The 23,519-nt window shown below is 41.8% G+C and overlaps 1 protein-coding gene across 5 annotated transcripts; it reads right to left on the reverse strand.

Annotated features, from left to right (window-relative positions):
* Window positions 1–2,664: 2,664 nt before the first annotated feature.
* Window positions 2,665–20,271, reverse strand: PRSS55 (serine protease 55). 5 transcript variants are annotated; one of them, XM_038573670.1, is made up of 6 exons: window positions 20,119–20,250; window positions 18,302–18,418; window positions 16,287–16,479; window positions 14,347–14,597; window positions 12,818–12,960; window positions 2,665–3,011 (listed from the first exon to the last, which is right to left on the reverse strand). In XM_038573670.1, the coding sequence occupies exons 3-6, from the start codon at window positions 16,418–16,420 to the stop codon at window positions 2,694–2,696; spliced, it is 846 nt and encodes a 281-aa protein (XP_038429598.1). In that variant the 5' UTR covers window positions 16,421–16,479; window positions 18,302–18,418; window positions 20,119–20,250; the 3' UTR covers window positions 2,665–2,693. The 5 variants fall into 5 exon arrangements, with proteins under 5 accessions (XP_038429598.1, XP_038429596.1, XP_038429595.1 ...); XM_038573668.1 differs by having other exon boundaries at window positions 20,077–20,228; XM_038573667.1 differs by lacking the exon at window positions 18,302–18,418 and having other exon boundaries at window positions 20,119–20,271.
* Window positions 20,272–23,519: the final 3,248 nt, after the last annotated feature.

Genomic DNA, 23,519 nt, shown 5'->3' on the forward strand with positions numbered 1-23,519 from the left:
CTTGTGGCCTTGAGATTCTTGTGCTATCTTAGTTTGAATTAGGACTTGTGATAACATCTTTAATGGCTTACTTCTTTGGGGTCTGGTTATTCTTAGTTGGTCACAGATGACTGTCATAAAAAAGACACCCCCTCACATTTAGGACAGGGTGGTCTGGCTTGTTCCCTTATATCTGGTTTCCTTACACCTCAGCACTTTTGGGATTTCTGTGAGCCTGATTGTGTGGCCCCCTACCTAGCCCTGCCTAGCCCTGTTTGTTCCTACCACAAAATGAAGATTTCAAGTCATTTCTGGGGCACTAGAGCTGGGAATTTTAATCGTGAATTCATTTTTTCTTTCCCTGCTTTGTCTAGCAACATTAGGAGCAACCAGCCAATCTCATTATACTTATTAGTTTGATGAAATGTTTCAACATATCAAATATATTGGTCACCTAGATCCTAGTTTCTTTCAAGTGTTGGACAGGAATAAACAATGTTGATAGTTTGCTTATATCTATTGCTCACCACACCATGGACTATTATTGCTTTCTTTACTAGCTGGTAATAGAGTTATTAGTATCTTTAAATCTAATCAGATCAGAGAGCCAGTTCCAGAAACCCCAGAATGAATTCAGGAAATTCATCCTTAAGATTTTGTACTTCTAGAAGAACTCTCAGTACCAAAATCTGTACTAATCAGAATTCTCCAGAGAAAAATGTGTGTGTGTGTGTGTGTGTGTGTGTGTGCACATGTGAGTTTGTGCTATAAGAAATTACCTCACATGATCATGGAGACTGGTAAATCCTAATCTGCAGTGTTGTCTATCAGGCTCAAGATCCAAGAAAGCTGATTGGTGATAAACTCTGAAGGCCACTCAGGGAAGGTGGCAGTGCAGGTGAAATCCAAAGGCTGTGTGCTGGACAAATTCCCTCTTTCTTGTGGAGGCTGGTCTTTTTGTTCTATTTAGACCTTCAACCAATTGGATGAGGCCCACCCACCTTATGGAGAGCAATCTGCTTACTCAAAGTTCACTTATTTAAATGCTAATCTCATTCAAAAACACTCTCTGAGTTGACATATAAAATTAACCATCATACTCTCCCAGGTATCTTTTCCATGGTATTTTGTTTCTCCCATATGTTAGAACTAATAATGTGCCCATACTTATCCTTACTTTGAGGAAAATTCATTTTTACCCTTTTCTTGAGCAACTGTAATTTTTTCTCAGGACCCCCTTCTTAAAAATCATATTTTCATTCTCTACCTTGGAACTCTTCTTTTTGGGGACAGAAGGGTCTGCTGTCTTTCCTCCTTGTTTTCAGCTTATTATCAATTTTCATTTAAGTTTATTCTTGAGTCAAATTGACAGTGCTCATCTCCAACCTGTCCTTCATTTGCTCTATTTGCCACACTTGAACAAACCTCACTTCTCCCTTCAGCAGATTCTCCTCCATGTTCAGTCTCTCTGAGGAGACTTCTGGCTCCTGCCAGCCCATGAAGATGGCCCCTTCTGTTCTCTGCGGGAATCCTGGGTCTCACACCTTCTAGCACTCAATTGGAAGGGTTGGATGTGGGACATATCACTGCTTGCCAAGAAACTGCTTGAGGATGGGATCCTGCCTTCTGCTAAATCCTCCAGCATCTGACACTGTGAGCTGTCAATATAAGACCAAATTACTGGGTGTTTCCATGTTCCTCTTTCCTCTGGCCACAGTCTCTGTTGGATTTCCTGGGCCACACTAAAGATGCAATGACAATTTAGGAAATGCAAAGTTTTAAATGGAAACTTGGACTTTTCCCATGACCTACAGCATGGCTGATACTTCTTCAGAAAGAGATTGTGAGACAAAACACTTCCTACTTCTCTTTTTCCCCACTATAGCCTTGCTTCCCCCAGTGGTCCTGAAGCAGCAATTTCTGGACATAATTTCTTCAGAAGCTCCTGGGAACCTGGGATTTGGCTACCTTGGAGGTCAACCAGCCAGAATGTCTACCATCAAAGGACATCTTCAGTACATAGTCCCGTTTTCCTGTTCACAGCACTCTTATTTCTGTGTGGGGCACCACCTGCACCCATTATCAGTGTACATAGTTCTGAATAGCTGGCCCTTTGCTGGCTCCTGGAGTGGACTTGTGATTTGAGCCTCACCTAGAAGAATGCCACTGTTAGCCACAGTGATTGGAGCAGCAATGGGCTGTGGGCTTATGAGTCACAAGAATTAGACCACAGACATTTGCTGGAATTATTAGTAACAAGGCTCTCTCTTTTTATTGGGGCTACTAAGGTGGTAGGATGCAAACTGGAGGTATGGCTAGTCATTATGGCCACCACTTGGAAGCCCTTTTTAAGGGTGATAGCTATAAATAAAAAATAGTTTCTGTCAATATCTGTTGAGCCTCTAAATTCAGCCATGCCTGAAACCAAATACCACTCCTGGTGTTTTTGTGTTTTGTAGGTCTACATCTACAAATAACTGTTTTTGGTTTTAGATGGTTTGAGATAGAGAACTGACTTGCAGTGGAAAGAGTCCTGACTAATGCAGGGACCCAAAGCCTAGTCCCCCAGCCAGGGCTCCAGCCTGCATTTCTGGTCCCACTTTCTATTATCACCCTCAGTTCCTGGTCCTTAGATCTAATCTGTAGCCAGTCTGTCTGCTGGTAGCACATTTTCACACACTTTCATTGGTTAAGGAATAGCATCTGCTTTATTATCAGTAGAAAATGGCCCAGAGTAACATGTAGGGCAGAAGTGAAATCAGAAGCCAGAATCTGCGGCTTCCTGGCTCTGGAAATTCTGCTGCATGGGACCTCATTTGTTTCCTATTGGGAGAACCTCTCATTTCCTCAGCATTAAAAGGTCTTCCCTCCATCTCAGTCACCTTCTTGATCCAAAGGGTGTAATTTTCTAACAAAGTGTATATCCCTGGTGTGTTCTTCCGTCCACAGCTCTTGCCCCAGCTGATAATGCCTACCAGGTACCAGGTCTTGTCAGACTCTGTGGTGCAGGCCAGAGGCCCCCCGCTGTCACCCTGTGGGCAGAGAACACATTTCAATAGTGAGTCCCATTCTAGACTGTTCATTTGAGGCAAAGAATAGCTCATGAATTAGGGAATGCACTGATCTCCCCTGCTCCAGGCTGCCAAAGGAGATGTTGTCATTGCTGACCAATGCCCACCCCTCTCCTTTGTCCACAGGAGCAGCATGATGCTGTCAGGCTTGTTCCAGGAGTTATAGACAGTGGAGAGGGCAAAACTGAAGAGAGAGGAGAGAGAGAGAGAATTGGTAAGAAAATCACTGCATGCAGCACAGTGAAAGGTGAGCTGGAGGAGAGAGTAAATGCTGCACAGACCAAGAGGAGTGAGAACTAGTTTTGTGGACCTTATCAAATTAGAAGCTCTGTAAAGGGCTGTAAAAGAAAGGAATGAAAGCAGAATATGAGAAATATTGTTAGAGTTGTAGATATGCATTGAGTCTTCTTTGGTGTTCTTCCAGAGGCATGAAGGAGAATGATGTCCCTTTTTTATTCTTTGGTGTGGGTGTCTGCAAGGCATAAGTGAGCTAAAGCTTTTCTGAATGCATGATTCCTATGGGGTGGACTCACATGTGCCTATGACTCACATGATTACATATATAGAAAATATATACCAAGTCCCTACCATGTACTATGCATATATGGCTTCCTTTTACCCATTTCTATACATGCAAACCGAGGCATAAGAAGGCTTAATCGCTTGATCAGGGCTACACAGTAGGCCAGACTGAGTTGGAATCAGGACTTCCTGATGCTAAACTAAGGCACACGTTCTTTTCACCTTGCTACTTGCTTTTCATGGAAGTTGCTGAGTGGCTTTAGGAGGCTTTTCTGCAGCAGAAAGATAGCCTCCTTTTCCAAGATCATAAACGGGTGGCTAGAATTAATGGAATATTATACTGAGCTCTAATAGGAGGAGGAGGATTAATATTTCCTGGACATGATACGTGAGGCATAGTGCTAGCCCCTGGACTTCTGTTTCTCATCAATTGTGCTCCGTCACATCTCTGTGAGGTAGTTATTTTGATTCCCATTTTATAATTCTAAAACTGAAGGTCAGAAGAGGTTTGATCATTCCCATTTAACAAATCTGAGGGAAAAATTATCCGGCCTTTGGGATACAAGACCTTATGTTCTACTGGAAGAGATAAAAATGTTAAACAAAAAGGATCAGTTGTGTTTGATGGGACAGAGTATGCACACAATATGGGTGGAGTACAAAGCAGGGAGTAAATTGATTCTGTTGAGGGAAGATATGTCAGGATAGACTTCAAAGCATTTAGTTTGAAGGATGAATAGGAATTTGACAGGAAGAGTGTGGGGGCTGATGGAGGGGAATCAGACAGGAAATAGAGGGACTAAGATGAGGACATGAAAATGATAAAAATCTGAACCAGGGATGACTTTGGATATAAATGATGGGGATTAGTTCCAAGGTCATAGGGTGTGGATAACAGGGATAAAGTGTAGCGAGAAACAATGAATAAATGTGTTCAAATGGAGTTTGGGTTGGCTGAGGGACACATCGCCAAGCAGAGGGATATACAGAGCAAAGAGATTGTGGCTCAGGGACACCCAGTAAATATGGGCCAAAACAAAAATCGCCATTTTCAGTATTAAAATGTTGCCTCTAACACTTGTCTGGTTTTTGTGTGTGTTTTTCTTTGTGCTAAGTTTTGTTTCCGTTATTGGGGAAGAACTATATCAACAGGATTTCCACACCAATAACTCCTTCCATAAATTTTGTTTTTACAACTTTCTTCACTTTATGAAGGAATGGATGTTATTAAAAATCTTATTAATCTGTTGCCTTGATTATTTGTTATTTTCTTACACAACAAGGAGAGAACTGTCCCTCGGCAAATAACTCTACTAAGCTTCAGTTTCCATATAGTTCAAATGGAAATAATACTTTGGTAGTACCTCCCAAGAGAGTTGGAGGATGAAATTTTAAGAATCTATAAATCACCAGGCACAGGGTAAATGCTATGTAGTAAATGCCCTAGAAATGTATTAATATTGTTGTTTTGCCTTTATGTATTACAAATATTGCTTATATATTTAGGAAATAGGATTCTCCTCACAGACTGCTAGGACCAAGAAGGACATCTGTAAATACGTGTCCTTTTATGCATAAACTTAATTTTTTTCTTCCTTTTGGAAAGAAAAAGCAAGCATTGCCTCAAAATAGGGTCTTGCCTTAGATAGTGGTTTAGCGCCTGCTAAACTCCAAGGTGTGATCCTGGAGTCCCGGGATCCAGTCCCACATTGGGCTCCCTGAGTGGAGCCTGCTTCTCTCTCTGCCTGTGTCTCTGCCTCTCTCTCTTTCTCTCTCTCTCTGTGTCTCATGAACAAATAAATAAAATCTTTGAAAAAAAATCTAAAAAAAAAAAAAAAATAAAAAGTCTGTGATCCTAAAAGTCAAAGTTTCTGTGGAGTGAAATAAGACTTCTGTGAAAGCAGCAGGGATGATGAGCTCAAGATAACCCAGGGCAGTGAAACTATTCTGTATGATACTATAACGATGGCTATGCATAATTATACTTTTATCTTAACTTATAGGATATATAACACCATAAATGAATCCTAAAGTAAACTGTAATCTTTGAGTGATAGTGACTGATAGTGTAGGTTCATCAGTTGTAACAAATGTACCCCTCTGGTGGGGGATGTTGATAGAGGAAGAGGTTAGGTATGTGGAAACGGGGTGCATGGGAAATCCCAATATCTTACTTTCAATTTTGCTGTGAACCTAAAACTCTAAAAAATAAAGTCTTTAGAAAAAAAAAAAAAGCAGCTCAAGTCTAAATCAAGTCATCTTCGCAGTCCCATAACCAGACTTCCTGGCAGCCCAACCAATTGCCCACTCTTAACCTCCTCTCCACCTGCAGACTCTTACCTCCTTGAGGACCTCATTCAGGTGTCCTCTCCATTAGGGCTACTTTATGGGCAGATAGTTGCTGGCTTCCTTGGAATGTTCATCTACTTGACAAAGATCTGTTGAGCATTTTTCATGTGCCCAGCATTGCACTAAGCACTGGGAATTTACACACAAATCAGACAACATTTCTGCTGGAGCGGAGAAGACAGCTAAGAAAATAGTTCATTGTGATGACTTGCTCCAGAAAATTGCTAGTCCTTCCCAAAAGTATTGCATTACTAGCTGGGGATATGTTTGATTTTACTATGCCATTTAAAAATTATCTTTTAATTGAGCTTTTTTTGTTTCATAGTATAACCTTAGTAAAGGTATTACAAAGAGGAAAAGTGTTGGGAAAAGTACATAAAAAACCTGGTTGTGGGCAGCCCTGGTGGCACAGCGGTTTAGCGCCTCCTGCAGCCAGGTGTGATCCTGGAGACCCAGTATCGAGTCCCACATCAGGCTTCCTGTATGGAGCCTGCTTCTCCCTCTGCCTGTGTCTCTGCCCCTCTCTCCCTCTGTCTCTATGAATAAATAAAATCTAAAAAAAAAAAAAAACCTGGTTGTTTTCCATTTTATTTTATTTATTTTTGTTTTCCATTTTAACATTTAATTTTGATTTGCATTTTAAGTATAGAATCATCTTATTGCTATTATTTTGAACATATTTTAATGTTTTCATTATAAAATTATCACTTCCCTGAATTATGTGATGACATGATTTTTAAAAATTTGCTAAATTTAAAAGTATGATTTTATTTTTAAAGGCAATTATTTTTAAATTCTAGGGGACAGTCTGCCTGGTTTATCTGTTTTTAAGTGATGATAATATCGTATAATTTCGGAAAAATTTCCTCGATTGCATCACTGTCAGCTTATTGATAACAAGAGAAAGCTGTCTAAACAGAGAGCAAAGCTTTTCACTCCATAGTTTTAAAAACAAGGCCTAAAATGATAACAACACATTCATTTATAATACTCTTAAATAATAGATAATTAATTTTAGAAGCTTTGACTAAAGTACATTTTGATTGGAGAGGTATTGAAGCAAAACTCCTAGACTCCAGATGGTGGATCCAGCCACAGAAGCAAAGGTACAGAAAATGTCATCAAGGATGACACTTGATTATTTCAAATTTTGTCATAATTGACTTTGCCCATTTGAACGTGGGATGGTGTTAAATCAAAAAGATTGAAATGGTCAGGTTGGAATGCCCATGGACCCTGATTCTTATATTCTTGGGTGAGTAGTTGGAGTGACAACCTAGGAGAACAGCAAATCTTCTATGCCTGGTACACACCTCCTTAGGTGATTTTTGCTCTGTCCACCTCTCCAGACTCCTCTTTTATTACTTCTGGCTTCTGAAATATTGGAAATTCCCTGAGCACATGATGCTGTTTCAGGCCTTTGCGATTTTTTCCCACATTCTCTATGACCAACCTCTCTTTCCAATCTTATCTATCAAATGTTTTTTCCCCATTTCTATTTTTTTAAAGATTTTATTTATTTATTTATGAGAGACACAGAAAGAGGCAGAGACACAAGCAGAGGGAGAAGCAGGCTCCTCACAGGGAGCCTGATGTAAGACTCCATTCCAGGACCCCGGGATCACGCCCTGAGCCTAAAGCAGATGCTCAACATTCAGGCGTCCCTTCCCTTTTTTATTGATATTGGAGCCCTTTGCCTCTTGTTTCAGTATGAAATGGTTGCTCTCTGAGTCTGTGGCATGGCTATGATCTGAGATCTTTCTGGAACTACTATTATTGGGAAGTTTTGTCTTCTCTTCATTATTTAATTTTGATATCACTGTAGATTTATACACAATTATAAGAAAGAATATAAAGAGATCCCATGTTTCCTATAATAATAGCATCTTGCAAAACTATAGTACAATAGCACAACCAGGATGTTGGCATTGATCCAGGGATCCCTTGTGCTTTTAGTGCTACTACCCTATCCCCTCCTACCTGCAACACTTCCTCAATCCCTGGCAGCCAGTAATCCGTTCTCCATGTCTATAATTTTGTCATTTCTAGAACGTTATGTAAATGGGATCATTCAGTGTAGGACCTCTGGGGATTGGCTTGTTTCACACAGTGTGAGTCTTAGGAGATCCATCCACATTGTTGCACGTATGAATAGTTTGTTTTTGTCACAGCTGAGTGGTATTGCATGGCATTGATGTACCATAGATGGTTAAACATCTACATCTTTAAAGATATTTGTTTTAAATTCTTGGCTATTATGAGTGCTATAACATTCCTGCACAAGTTTTAATGTAAACATAAACCTTCATTTATTTGGAATAAGTGCCTAGGAGTGGCATTTGCTGGGTTGTATGGCAGGAGAGTGTTCAGTTTTTTAAGAAACTGCCAAACTGTTTTCCAAATTGGTTGGACTATTTTAAATTCTCATTATCAATGTATGAGTGCTCCAGTTCCTCTGCATTTTTGTCATCATTTGGTGACATCACTATTTTTTTTTAGCCATCCTGAGAGATATGGAGTGATACCTCATTTGTAGCTTTAGTTTGCATTTTCTTAATGGCTAATGACATTGAACTTCTTTTCATTTCTTTTTTTCCCCTAAAATATATATAATATATAAATATAAATGTATATTTTATTGGAGTTCTATTTACCAACATATATTATAATATAACACCCAGTGCTCATCCTGTCAAGTGCCCCCCTCAGTGTCCGTCACCCAGTCACCCAGTCACCCCATCCCCCCGCCCACCTCCCCTTCTACTACCTCTTGTTCGTTTCCCAGAGTTAAGAGTCCCTCATGTTTTGTCACCCTCTCTAATTTTTCCCACTCATTTTCTCTCCTTTCCCCTATCCCTTTCACTATTCTTTATATTCTCCATATGAGTGAAACTATAGAATTGTCTTTCTCTGATTGACTTACTTCACTCAGCATAATACCCTCCAGTTCCATCCACGTAGAAGCAAATGGTGGGTATTCGTCATTTCTAATGGTTGAATAATATTCCATTATATATATATATATACACCACATCTTTATCCATTCATCTTTCGATGGACACCGAGGCTCCTTCCAGTTTTGCTATTGTGGACATTGCTGCTATAAACATTGGGATTCAGGTGTCTTGGCTTTTCACTGCAACTGTATCTTTGGGGTAAATCCCAAGTAGTGCAATTGCTGGGTCATCAGGTAGCTCTATTTTTAACTATTCAAGGAACCACACAGTTTTCCCAAGTGGCTGTACCTCTTTTTATGTTCTTATTTGCCATCTGTATATCTTGTTTAGTGAAATGTCTGTCCATGTCTCTTGCCCATTTTCTAATTAGAAAGTTTTTTTCTACTGTTGAGTCTGAGAGTTCTCTATATATTCTAGGTAATTTCTTTGTTGGATATCATCTCCTAATCTGTGGCTTTGTTTTCATCCTCTTGCAGCAACATTCCAATCAGTCTTAAAGGTTGACTTGCTTCAAGTTAGCACACTCCTTGCTTGTTAACCTAAGTCCCTTGATCTGTAACACAATGAATTTACTTTCCTTAGGTTTGCAGATCATGGGCCTTAAGGATTGAAGGACCAGAACTTTTCTAGGCCACTGAAGTTAGGAAGTCTGTGGGAAGCTTCCTTGGCTTTCTGAGTAGCTAACCCTTTTTTTTTTTTTTTTTTTTTTTTTAGCACAATGGTTTTTGTTTTTGTTTTTAGTTTTTTAGTTTGTTTATTTGTTTGTTTTTAGGTCACACAGGTGATTTTACTGACCTCCCTCTGCGCATCTGTCGACCTGGCCCTCCTTTGCAGAAAGAACAGAATATTTCCAGTACCAGATCCCCTTGCATTTGGATAATGTTTATAGCTCCCATGTGATCAAGAAACATTGTCGGCCACTGAACTTCCTTTGCTGATTAACCATCCTAAACCCCTTTAAAACCCTTGGGCCACACAGAAACTCCAGAGTTGGCTTTTGGTCAAGACATCATCTTGGGTTGCTGGCCTTCTGAATAAAGCACAAATTTCTTTCCAATCAAAAACTCATCTCTTTGGCACCTTGGTGGCTCAGTGATTGAGCGTCAGCCTTTGGCTCAGGGGTGTGATCCTGAGGTCCTGGGATAGAGTGCTGCATCAAGATCCTTGCAGGGAGCCTACGTCTCCCTCTGCCCATGTCTCTGCCTCTCTCTCTCTCTGTCTCTCATGAATAAATAAATAAAATCTTAAAAAAAACCAAACAACTCATCTCTTGAGTAATGGCCTTTCAAGTGACTGGGCAGCTGAACTTGGATTTGGTAACACTCTTAATAGGGTCTTTCAGAGGGCAAAAGTTTTCAACTTTGAAGAAGTTCAGTTTATCAATATTTACTTTTATGAGTTGTATCTTTGATGTCACTCTATGTCTCACGGATTTCCTGTGTTTTTTTTTTTTCTGAAAGTTTTTATGCTTTTATATTTAAGTTCATCGTACATTTTGAGTTTTTGTTTTATTTTATTTATTTGAGAGAGAGCATGAGCAGGGGAAGGGGCAGAGGGAGAGGGGGAAGCAGGCTCCCTATTGAGGGGGGAGCTCGTTGCAGGCCTCCATCCCAGGACCTTGAGATCATGACCTGAGCTTAACTGACTGAACCACCCAGGTACTCCTTGAGTCAAGTTTTAATTAGATTTATTCTAGGAATTAATGGTTCTCAATTTTCTTTTAAAAAAAATTCTTTACTCTGACTTTTGGCTTTAGTTTTCCTGATTTTCCTTATCCTATGTTTATCAATAAATTAAATCCAACTCTCTATTCTAGCTATGACAGATCTTGCCTAGAGTTTTGCCTTGAGTATTAGGTTATAAGATTGGATTCTCATTTAAATCTTCACCTTTAACAGGTTTCTTTGAAACTGGAGTGGGGGATAGCAACTCTACCATTGGACTGAGGTGGAAGCCTGGATTCCCCACTCAGGCCAGTGATGACACCTAGGTGAGAAGCAGGAGTGCCCAGTTATGCCTGAGTGGGATACCTGAGTGAGATGGAAGCCCAAGTTCCTCAGGTGGCCTCCACTGACATCAAGGGGGGCAGAGGATGGCTGGTTACTACTAGATGGTAGCTAAACTTCTGGTTCTCCACTTAGCTTCTTCCGTAACTACCATGGTGGACAGTAGAAGGAAGTCAAGGTTGTCCACTTGACCTTGGTTGATGGGGTAGGGGGGGCCATCAATTTTTTCTTGGTATTTATTGGAATACAATATTTAATATTTATTGTCAAAAAGTTTCTGCCTTGCTAGGCTGCTCCTTTCCTAGTCCAGAGAGAGGGAAGTCTTTCTTATTTTGTTAGTTTTCCTCTGTGCATATTGGCATTCTGGGTTGCAGTCTTGTCTAACATCCAGTCTAGAATATATAAGAGGCAAAAAGAAAACCCAAGGAACTCACTGTTGGGTCATTCCTTAAGCATTAGGATATGCAATATGCATCTCTACCTTTCAGAGCCCTTATTTTTGTTTTTATAATATAAAGTCCAGTACTTTTAGCTGTACTTAGTGGGAGGGATTAGCATAATATGTTTACTTCATCTTGTCCAGAACCAGAACTCCTGATTCTCTTTTTTGTCTTGTAATGTTTTAAATTGTCCAGAATGTGAAGAAAACACAAGGTTAACATGATATTGATATCATTTCTCTTTTTGGTCCTCACAGTATTCACCACATGAGAGACTCCTAAACAGTGTCATTGCTGCAGGAGTCCATTCTTTCTTACCTCAGGCCTCTTCTTCATTTTCTTCTCCTTTGATTCCCTCAACCCCTATTCTCAGCAACTCTCTCCCTAGACCTTATCTCACAGTCTAGCAGGGAAAACTACCATTTCCTTTTTTTTTTTTTTTTTTTTACCATTTCCTAACATTAAACAATAATAGATAAGTCTGTAGATAAATACTCTACCCATTTTCACTCTACACAATGTTTAACATCTGCATTCATAGTTTTACACCAGTGATGAGATTCATTACTCAGCAAATGAGTAGGATTAAGTGGAACTCATCAAAGTGATGATGAACAGTGCATCTCCCAAGAAGAAGAAAGTAAAGACAAAATGCATAGTTCATCCTTAGAGCCATAGAAAGTTAATTTCTGAGGATTTTTTCATATTTTTTCTAGCATCAATCAAAACTGTTTTTCTTTTTAAATGGTTGTGTTCATTATATTAAAACTAAAGATACCAGTCTTTAGTTGAGTGAAATCCACATGTATTTTCCAAAATATTACAGATCTTTACTCAACTGCCTGCCCAGGAGATTGTGGACTCTTTTTGGTGAGAAACTATCTCATTCATGGTTGGATTCCCCAGGGCTTAATGTGCTCCACAGTTAATGAAATAAAATGATTCCTTGTATGAATCTCAAATTCTGCTTGGCTTTTGTTTTTTTAAGAACTCCAAGAGAGCAGCCTGGGTGGCTCAGCAGTTTAGTGCCACCTTCAGCCCAGGGCGTGATCCTGGAGACCCGGGATCGAGTCCCATGTCAGGCTCCCTGCATGGAGCCTGCTTCTCCCTCTGCCTGTGTCTCTGCCTCTCTCTCTCTCTCTCTCTCTCTCTCTCTGTGTCTCTCATTAATAAATAAATAAAATCTTTAAAAAAAAGAACTTCAAGAAATGGAAAAGTCTTGGAGCCCTATTTATGTAGTATATCAAGAGAAGAATAGAAATATTTACACAGGGTTGCTATATAATGACTCATGGCTATGCATTAACATTCCAAGGATCTGACAATGAGTACTCCTCAATTCATGTCCCCATTCCCACGGTGGAGCTCTGATTCGCAGGGCTCTCAACAGTAGACTCTTGTTGTCTATTCTCAGTGAAAAGAAGATACCCTTGCATTGGCAGCCCTGAGATGATAGGAGCCTGTAGGTGAGGGTGGGAATACTCCTTAGTTACCTGGCAAGCATCAAAGCTCTCATTCTCATATCCAGCACACAGCATATTCTTGGTAAGTTTTGGAAACGCCTTTAAACATTTTTCCCAATCCGTGATGATCATTGGCACTTTCATCAGCTCAATTTTCATAGAGTATTTGTCATCTAGCCCACAAAGAAAGCACATTATAAAAGTCACTAGATAGCAGTCCCAGTGCAACTAGATCACCCTGTGCATCCCTGCATCCCACCAGCCACTTGCCTATCTTTCTCTACATCCTCCACTCTCCACTTCCTTCCAATAATTCTATGTTATTCACTCATTCTGTCATCTCAGACTTTTCTAAATAATTCCTCACCTACTTGAATTATTCTTCTTATTCAAAATTATATTCCTGCTTCCAAGCAGGCTTCCTGCTTGACTCCAACCGACCCTACAGACTTGACTTCTTGGAGCTGGCTATTGATCATTTTTCACTATAATCCTGCCTCTTCAGCCTATATACCTATTGCTACTTTTTAGTGAGTATGATACTTCCTTAGCACAGGGCTGCTGAAAGTAGGTTTGTGCTCCCAGGAAAAAGGCTTTCAGGTCCTCCAGGCAAGGACAGGTTGACTAAGAGTCTTTATAGGAGATTTGCCACAGCCCTTTCTGGACTCCCAGCTTCCAGGAATTTGTCTGAACTTTTCTCTGTCTTGTTAACTCAGACCACACAGATTTTCAAATTCTTCTTCTTCTTAAGTACTTTTAATCTTACAGATACCCATCTGCCTCCTCTTTACTTCTAATTCTCCAGTAGTAGCCTAGAAACAGTGTTACTTTAGTTTTTCTCTGGTTACTAAACCCCTGAAATTCCTACCATCTTCCAGACCACAGCTGGTTGCAAAGTTCCCTATGTACCTAGAGTCTTGTTCAGTCCTGAGGCAGTGCTATGCTGTTCCCATCTCTTCCCCTACCTATTTTCATTGGGGGAAGTCCAATGGGGCTTTCATAATCCCTTTTTGCCCTCACATAGTTCCTCCTATTTTGGCCAAGTAACAATGTAACAACAAGTAACAACACATTAATTTCTAAGAATGGCTGGGCAACACTCCAGGACCATCAGAAAAGTCTAGGCCAGGACAGGTATCTAGAATGCCTGTAGGAACCAGGTGGGAAACATCAAGGTGTGACTCAAGGGAGATGTGAGAGAATAAAAAGGAAGGGGGCCCCTGGCAAAATGAGGAGTTTAAATTCAGTTAAACAAGCAAAACAAGACTGCTCTGTGCTGGCTGAATATGACCACACCTGGCGAATGGCTTGGACCTGGCATCTCAGCCTGGGGCTTCGAGGAGATGCTTCCTTGGCACTGGGAAGGGGCTGAGATTTGGCCTCTGTGAGCCTCAGGTATGCAGGGATTTGCTCCAATGCAAGTCTTTTTCTCCTTTCCCCTTAGCCCTCTCTCCTTTCATGTCCCTGACCACATCCTTAGATTTACGGGCCCAACCTCAGATGCCAATTATATGGCTCCTCCCTCAGAAGCTCTCAGGAGATGCTGAACAGTCACGTACCGCTATTAGTCTGACCCCATCCTGCCACCCAGCATTTGTGCCATGTGGAGGGGGTGGGCTTCCTGGGTATGCAGATAGGCTCCATCTGTCCATTGAATGTGATAGGCGAGGCCAACAGCAGCAAGGCAATATCATTGTCCATGTTGACTTTTTGAAAGTCCTTGTGAAGAACTATGCTGGCAACCTCCTTTATATCCAGGGATGGGCTGCTTAAGTCATTGCTTCCCAACACAACACTCAAGTCTGTTGGACTGTGGCGTAGAACCAGAGAGAGGGAAGTAGAAGGCGAAGAGGAGTCATGAAGCACACAGAATTTACTCTGCCCAAAAAACCTATATCCCATATAGTTCTAGGAGCCTTTAGAACTTGTCCTACTGGAGCTGTTGCTCAGAAGATGTAAGGATTAATTAATTAATTAATTAATTTATTTATTTATTTATTGATGTAAGAATTTTAAAGAAGTCGAGGGAAGTGAAACTGCAGGAGGGGCAGACCACGGCCACATTGCTGCTCCAGCAGTCTTGGAGATGTGAATGAGATACTCCTGACTAATGCTACAGAGGAAGTACTCAGCTTTGGGGACTCCAAAGAATACACAAGAGACTACTTGGCATAGATCAAACTTGCTTCAGATAGGTAAGGTGTTATTACATTGATTTGTCTACCAGCAACTTAGAGACCCAGGCACAGAATTTAATTTAGACCTACCACTGATTAAGCAGAAAGAATTTTTAATAATAATTTAGGCATTCTCTCCAGGCAGAATGGCCAGAAACTTCCTAATAGCCAATCCTTAAGTATATCATGGAAGCATATGCAACAAGTCTCCTGGGTTATGTCATGGTGAAATTTTCCACTGCTTTTTATTATTATTATTATTAACTTTTAAAGGCCAGACTTTCTGTGTATCTTCCAATTTTCTTTCTTTCTTTTCTTTTTTTTTTTTCCTTAAATCTTCCAACTTTCTTAAGGTGGTATAGCAGGTATCACAGAAAGCATAAGCACTGGGGCCTGGATTTATTTTATTTTTTATTTTTTATTTTTATTTTTTTATTTTTTTTGCTGCAAAAAGCTTTATTGTCTCCATTTGGTCCTGGATTTAAATCCTATTTCTGTTTACTATGTGTGCACTGTGGGTGAGTCATTGGGCCTATTTCCTTCTCTATAAAATAGGATTGTTCATTCTACCTGCCTCAGAGGATTGTTGTAAGATTGAATGAATTAAAATGGGGGTTATTCATCTACCTTCTTCAGGGTTGATATATAAATGAATAAGTTAATGAAGGTTATTTCTTAGCAGGTAACTGACTCATGATTAGTAACCAGTAAGTGCTAGATTTACAACCAGTCTCCTGGAGTGCAGAGACAACTCTGCAAGTAGCAAGTAAATAGAGTGTCAGATAGCCTAGGATCCCAGACTTCCAGAATTAACAGGATTTCCTCCTAGAAGGACTTACATGTCCTAGAAGGTGTGGATGGACCAAGACTTTGACTCTACCAAACCACAAATGTTCCTGAAGAGGATAGTATGTGACCTTGGGGAAACCATAGTTATTGGTCCTTGGAGGCAATGTGTAGGGCACAGTAGATGCCACCATCAGGCTCACTGCCTCCTCTTCCCTGGGAAGAATGTCAGATTTGGCAGGAGAGGCAAAAGGCTTTTGGAACTATATAAATATTTTATAACATACAGTCAGAGCTGATGGAGAAACTCAACTAAGAAAAAAAAAGAACAAATGAACAAATTTATACATTGTGAAGAGGAAAACTGAAATAAAGCATTGGACAAAGGGCTGAAGGGTTGGGTGGTAATCATTTCTGTCTGACTCAGGACTGACTAGGGCTAGGGTTTCCCTTAGCAATCAGGTCTTGCTGAGTGTGGGGGATGTCTTGGGAGTGAACGCTGTCAGAGGCAACAGGGATAGGCTCTTGATACTTACAGTAGCTCTTCAGAAATTAAACAGTGAGCAGCAGTGACAATCCACCACTTGTTGATGATTGCGCCACCACAGAAATGTTCATTTCTTGCCTGAATACTCACCTGCCATGGAAACTCACCCACCTCAGCCTCCATCCCCCCTATGATTCTGGAATACTGAGATCCTCCCTCAAAAATGGGTCTTTTACCACACTCTGGTAGAATGAAAGAGAAAAAAAAAGGGAAAAGTAGCAACACTTAGTCAATATCCATGGAGGCTTATAAGTAGCTATCATTATATCCATTCTAGAGCTGAAGCTTTCCCTTGAAGCACCCATAGGAACACAAGTAAGCCAACAGATGCTTTATTTTTTTGCACAGAGTCTGGGACATGGGTCAGAAGTGTTGGCTCTGTCCCCTCTCCAGCATTATGATCTCAGGCAAATCACTTCACTGAGCTTGTTTCTGCAATAGTCTAAAATAAATCACAGGAAAACACTTGTCCAGAGCCACCCTTGGAGTGCTGGGCAAAATAATGCTCCCAACCCCAGTAGATGTCAATGTCCTAATGGGCCATTCTCTAGAGCTTATCAGGGGGCTTACCTTTCAGGGAAAAGGGGACTTGGGAGATGGAATTAAAGTTGCTAATCTGCCAACCTTAAAATGGGGAGATTATCCTGGATAACGTGAGTGGGCTCAATGTAGTTACAAGGGTCCTTAACATGGTGGAAGAAAGCAGGAAAGAGATATGACTATGGTAGAAAGGCATGCAGAGGTGCATACTGTTGGCTTTGAAGATAGAGGGGCTACCTGCCAAGGAATACAGAAGACCTGTAGAAGCTAGAAAAAGCAAGGCAAAATATTCTTTCCTAAAGCCTCAGATTAGAAATAATATCCTGCTGATAGCTTGATCTTTGCCCAGTGAGACCAGTGCTGGATTTCTAGCCTACAGGACTATAAGATAAGAAATGGGTGATGTTTAAGCCACTACGTTTGTGGCAGTTTGTTATAGCAGCCATAGGAAATATACATGCAGGAAAACAGAAAAGTGGCCCAGAAAGGGCTGGACCTACTGAAAGCTCTGAGGATGAGCCATTATAGATGGAACATTCTGTTCCAGGCAAAGCAGTTCCATGCATGCCCTGGGACGCTGAAAACAAAGGCTGTGGCTACTCATGCAGAGAAGAGAAATTTACTCTGAACAGAGTACAGGACCAGCGCCTTGCCCCCAGGAGGAGGAGACATGCCATTAATATTGGTTGACATGAATGTCACCTTGTGCTCTGGAACAAGGAATGAGTTTGCCTCTAAGGAGCCTAAGATCTCCTCTCGTCTCTTTCTGGATGCCACTTTCCCAACTTTTCATTCAATAAAGGTTTTGAGGATTTTATAATATGGATTGGAGTGGCCCAGTAGTGGTCATGTTTTACTTAAAAAAAAAAAAAAAAAAACCTACAGTGAAAATTTAGCAATTTGTGTTAAAGGCCTTCAGCTGTCAGTAATCTATAAAAGCTCTTTTCAGAATTTTGGGATCTGCACTTCCTCTTTTATTCACTAGACACAGATGCTTACTATGCATCATGCAATGTTACACTCTACAAAGACCAATCTATTTAACCTTCATAATAATGCTTTGAGATAGGTACTATTATTATCACTCCCATTTTACAGTTGAGACAGCTGAGGGACAGTGAGGTTAAGTAATTTGCCCAAGGTCATACAGACAATTATGGCCAGACCAAGGTTTGAACCTAGGCAATCTGACTTCAGGGTGTGTGCTCTTAGCACTACTCAGTGCCCCTCTCTGTCTGGAATATTCTTCTCTCTGGTAGTTGCATGACTCACTTTGTTCAGGCCTTGGTTCAAGAATCACTTCTTTGGAAAGGTCTTCCTAGCTCCTCCTGTCCTGGCCCCTTTTTATCTCCTACGCTGCATTATGTTTCTTCATCACTTTAACAATGTATTAATTCAGACCGTATTCATCCCTTTTTGCCTATGATACCAGAATGTAAGCCACATCTGGGAAAAGATACATGCCTGTCTTGTTGTTAATAGAATGACAGCATCATAGATGGCGTGGAAGGGACACTCAATAGTGATGAACAATCCTCTGACTCAGTGGTTCTACTGCTGGGAAATTATCAAGGGAAGAATCTAGAATGCAGCAGTTTAAAGATGTTCAATATAGTTATCTCTACAACAGCAATAAATTGAAGGCATCCTCAATGTTATGACTAAAGTAGGGCACATCTATTCAGCCATAAAAATTATGCTTATGGAGGGCCTTTAATGATGTGAGCCAAATACAGTGTTGAGGGGGAAAGTCAGGATAAAACAATCATATATGAACTTATGGTTTCAGACATGTTAACAAGCTGGCCTTGTGCATGTGGGAGGCAATGTGCCACAATACTAAGAGTGATTATGAGCCTGAAGCTTGGTTGAATGATGGATGACAGCTTTGGGAACCAATTGTGTGACATCTCTGAGACACAGAGTATGGCATTTTTCTAAGAGGGCAGGCTCTGGGGCCCCACAGCCTGAGTCCAATCCTGGCTCTGTTGTTTACTGACTAAATGATTTCAGTAAGCATTGGGGAAAGCTACTTATCCTCCCTTGTATAGAACTGATGTTTTACGGATTAAATGAGAGTGTGGGTATTGAAGTGTCCAACACAGTGCTTGGCACAGAGTAAATCCTCAAGCCACATTAGCTGTCAGAATTTCTCATATCATCTTGCACCAAAGGCTCCATGGGGCTGGCAGCTGAGCCCCATTCTCCATCTTTGTCTTAAGAACAACTGATATCACGGGTATAAACTCCTGTAAACTTGTTAATAGTAGAGCACAAAACCCCTGAGCAGTGATGGAGGCAATGCTAAAATGGGTGAGAATCTACTGCAATTGCCCACATCAGAGAGAGGCACATTCTGTTGATTCTTTCCTGACAACATGCACTACCACCCACTCACATTTCAGCCAATGCCCAAGGCCAGAATGAGGGAGGCCAGGTGAATAGGCTGTGTTCTTTTCATGGGGTAGTGTGCAGAGAGGGAAATGTGAGCCCTAGAGTCAAACAGGTACAATATCCTCGCTCTTCTACTTCCCTGCTGTGTGACTTGGGACAAATCTTCAACTTTCACATGCATGAGGCTGAGTGTGGAGAACCCACTGTGATGGTATGGAAGTTAAACATAGGGGAATTACCTGACTCATAAGAGCAGCGAAATAACCCAGTTTCCTTCCAACCTCAGCCACACCTTGGAGAGAGAACCCATCAGGTTCAGAGAACCTTAGAGAACCTGAGGTTCCTCAGAGAACCATGAGGGGCTGCCTATTGAGAACAGAAGGCCCTGGCCTTCTTCCTGTGTGCATACATGTAATGTGCCCAGCTAGACTTTTGCTCTGTATCTGCAGTTCACCAGACCTCTGTCATTTTCCTGAGCCCCATGCTCTTCTTCCCCTGATTTGGAGTTCTAATGCTCAGCTCATTCTGGGCCCTTGCTTCTAGGCACTCCATCACTCATTCAAGAATAAAGTTTAGTATTTCAGAACTGAAACTTCAGGTCAGATGAGTTGAACTTTTGGGCTCAGGAAGAGAGGGGAAGAAAGGGAAATAAAGGAAATCTTTGGGGGGGGGGGGTATATGGGAAAACCTGAAGCTACTGCTCTTGTGCTCTTTTCAGCCAGCCTCTTAGTGACCAATTAGCTAATTGATGAGCTCAACAACTGAATCTTTCCCTTAGCCCTTAATGCTCACCACTGACTGGATGGAAGTGACGTGAGCAAGGTCACCATCATGCCCAGCCCTACCTGGGAGAGCTGCTCTGGCCACTGGAAGAGGAGTCCACATACCAACATGTACGCCCTTGGCTTGAGACATGAGCAGCAGAATTGATAACAGAAGCATGGCCCTTGGCTTTGATGTTTGCCTAGGAGGTGATGGAGGCCAGGATTGAGGGAAATGATGTTGGCAGAGCCTTTCTTCTTATAGTCAGTCCCTGGCTGATGATGTCACAAAGGGCTATGGGTTTGGGTAGACACTACTCAAGCATCTTCAGTACTGCTTTCCTGGCCAGTGGCCAGGCCCAATGCTTGGAAATGAATTGTACTAATTTCAGTTCCCAAAGTGACTACAGTTCATTTTCCAGACCACATTGTCTACTCTGCCCAGCCTAGCTCCCTTGGTTTTCATCACCTGCAGGAAAGGAATAATAGGGTCCATGAAGAAAGTCATTGTGAAGCTCAAAACAAGATCATGTGACTTGGGTGATGGACCCTCATTACCATACCAAGGGTATGGCTCCATCTACTTCCTGAGAGGGGAAGTTCCAGGACAGATGACTTACTCCTTTGCTTGTCCAACAGACCCTGCAGGCAACTGCTCCTCAGCACCCAGGTGTCCACTCTGAGTGTTGCCCCAGGGCCTGTTGTGTGGCCATGGGAAGGTACAATTCTCATCTGTTCTGAATAATATGTAATCTGTCTCAAACAGAAGAGGCCTGGTGAAGGGATAACTTTTTTTCTCTATTGGCACATGGGTAAAAGTACCAAAGCATGCCGGGTCACTGGGCCCTAGTCTTGCCACCAAGAAATTCCAGGCTTTCCCTTTGCTCTTCCTTTAGACTCAGCTCTCTCCTCTCCTGGACATGCTACACCCACCCCTGCTAAATGCTGGTGGCTTTCCCCTTTGCTCAGGTTTTAGTGGGGTGTGGAGGGGAGGAGGAGCCTGGGCCCTAGGTCTGATTGGGAGAAAGGAGGATGACTGCTAATCTCACTTGTGGGAAGGCAGGGATAATGGCAAACTCATACTAAATTGTTGCTCATTTTCTACTAAAGTATCTGGACAAAAGCCCAGCTCACCTCTAGGAAGATCCATTTCCTTCTGGGTCTATAGCCCTCCTATTAACATGACTGAGCCCTATTTCTTGTGAAATACTCATTCACTGCCCAGCATTATTATTTAGTGTGTGTGTGTGTGTGTGTGTGTGCAAAAAGCTCTTTTACAATAACAACAGATTGCAAAATGCTTGAACTGATGGAGGGGAAAGATGGGTGTGGACAGAGCTCCTGTGCACAGCCACATCTCCAGAGGGCACCATTCCTAGAGGCTACAATGGGAATACCACCCCCCTGGAACTGGGCAGACATGAGAGCTTAGGTGTGAAGGGAAACTTCGGTGCTCTATAAGGAATCTATAGAAATCCAAAAATGAAAGAATGATGACATGATGTCACATGATGACATAGGTTACCCAGGGACTGCTGGCTGGTTGGTACCTCAGATGCCCCCAGGGTGACCTAATCCTGGTGACTTTATTTACCACAGTCCTGGCTAATAGATCTCTAACTTTGGTGTGCAGCCCGGGGAGCTTGTTCAGTGCAGATTAAGGTTTGACAGATTTATCAAATAAAAACACAGGCTGCCCACTTAATTTTGAATTTCAGGTAAAGAACAAATATGTTTCTAATCTGTGTGGACCCCATGCAATGTCTGAGAGATACATACACACAGAAAAAAGAAAGAAAGAAAGAAAGAAAGAAAGAAAGAAAGAAAGAAAGAAAGAAAGAAAGAAAGAAAGAAAGAAATTCACATTGTATATGAAATTCTAGTGAATCTGGAATTATATATTTTACCTGGCAACCCCAATGTTGATTTCCAAGTTTTTTCCTTCAGATGCTGATCCAGTGAATAGGAGAGGGGAAGGAGGACAACAGATTTAAGCATTTTAACAGCTGCTCCCAGATGATCCCAGTGCAGATCATCCTGAACCATGCTGAGAATTGTCAGTCAGGCCTAGGGTACAGAGCTTCCTGGGGTCCCTGGGAAGGTGGGACTAGAGTCTGACTCCATCCAGGAACTCTGGAGAGCGAGAGTGTCTGGCCAACCACTTAGGTTCTGGGGAGGGATGGACTGACCCTCTAGTTTGTGCAGTGTGAGCCGCACAGGGGAGAGAGCCAGTCGGGGGTGTCTGAGGATCCACACATAAGGCTTCCTGGAGGGGGCAAGAGGAGCCCAAAGAGGTGGGGTTGTGCAACCAGGCCTGGGAGCTGCAGGACAAAGGAGGCTAGCAGGAAACCACAGAAGAACCCAAGAGACACTACCCTAAAAGTCAGCAGGAAATGCCTCCTAGGCCCAGAGGTCAGGAAGCTGATGTTTGGACTAGCTCACCTTTATCTGTACCCTCTCCTCAACTTTGATTCCTGCCAGGAGTGAAAGAGCTGCTCAAGGTGGGGGAAGGTGAGCAGAACCAGAGGTGAGAAAAGGCCCTTGTTCCTAATTGGACCCAGACTGGAAGAGGGAGATTTAACAGAGTCAGATTTCAGCCTCTGTAGTGTGACAAGAGTTTAGATATTCTAGTGCCTACATTGAAACTGGGTTTGGGACTGAAGTGCCTATAGAACTGTTATCTCTGAACAACTAGAAGGTGTACCTGGAGCTTTTCTATCTGGGTAGGACAAATCATCCCCGCTGAAAGGAGTTTAAAAAGATGGTGGGAGACACAAATGAAGCTGTGCGTTGGTCGAAATCCATGCATTGCACTTGTTCAAGCATAGCAGTTATACTACCCGTTGCATTTTTCCAGTGCCTTTGCAGTTGGTGGGAAAATTCTGGCTGGAGCCTCATGATTTCTCCATTTACAGCAGTTTGCTGAACTGTGGGGAATGTACTTATCCGTACAAGCATAGGCAAGTCACCTAGTTCAGGCAGGCAAATGACTGGTAGGACTGCCATGCTCCACCCACAGCCCCTCACCCCACCCCCAGCCCCCAGCTCTCATGACCGATGCAGCCAATTGATCATAACTTCTTTCTGCTGAGCCAAGAATTGGCCACAATGTGGCCATTTAGGCAGCTGTTACTAGGGGATCAGACAAAAACCGTTGTTATCGTTGGACTACATACAACCAGGGTTGCAAGAGCCTCACCAATATCCAGTAACGACATAGTCAGACACTTTGGAAGATGCATCTGGTCTCCTCTCTGACTTTCATGCAGAGACTTGCTGCCCCTAAAAGTTGTGCATCTATTTATATTGTACTGTGTTATTTAGTAGGTAGCCTGCATGTTGTACTAGAGATGATTTCTGAAGTCAGACTTACTTAGCTTCAAATCCTGCTTCCAATGCTTCTATAAAGAGTCTTGGGCATGTTAACCCACCTCTGAGAGTTTTGCTTATTTCTGCACAGGGTATAATAGGACCTACCTGTTAGGGTTGACATGAGGATCAAGCTATGGTCAGAATGTGTCTTAGTC

Source organism: Canis lupus, chromosome 25 (genome assembly GCF_011100685.1).
Source record: "Canis lupus familiaris isolate Mischka breed German Shepherd chromosome 25, alternate assembly UU_Cfam_GSD_1.0, whole genome shotgun sequence".
Taxonomy (NCBI): Eukaryota; Metazoa; Chordata; class Mammalia; order Carnivora; family Canidae; genus Canis; species Canis lupus.

What these genes read in the sequence shown, in the direction of transcription:
- PRSS55 (XM_038573666.1), bottom strand. Translation starts at nt 20,173, where the DNA reads ATGCTTCTGTTATCAATTCTGCTGCTCATGTCTCAAGCCAAGGGCGTA. An exon ending in ATGGGGTCAGACTAATAGCG is followed by an intron (nt 12,961 to 14,346) that starts GTACGTGACTGT and finishes TTTGTGGGCTAG; the next exon opens with ATGACAAATACTCTATGAAA. An exon ending in AGAGCTTTGATGCTTGCCAG is followed by an intron (nt 3,012 to 12,817) that starts GTAACTAAGGAG and finishes CTCTGCCCACAG; the next exon opens with GGTGACAGCGGGGGGCCTCT.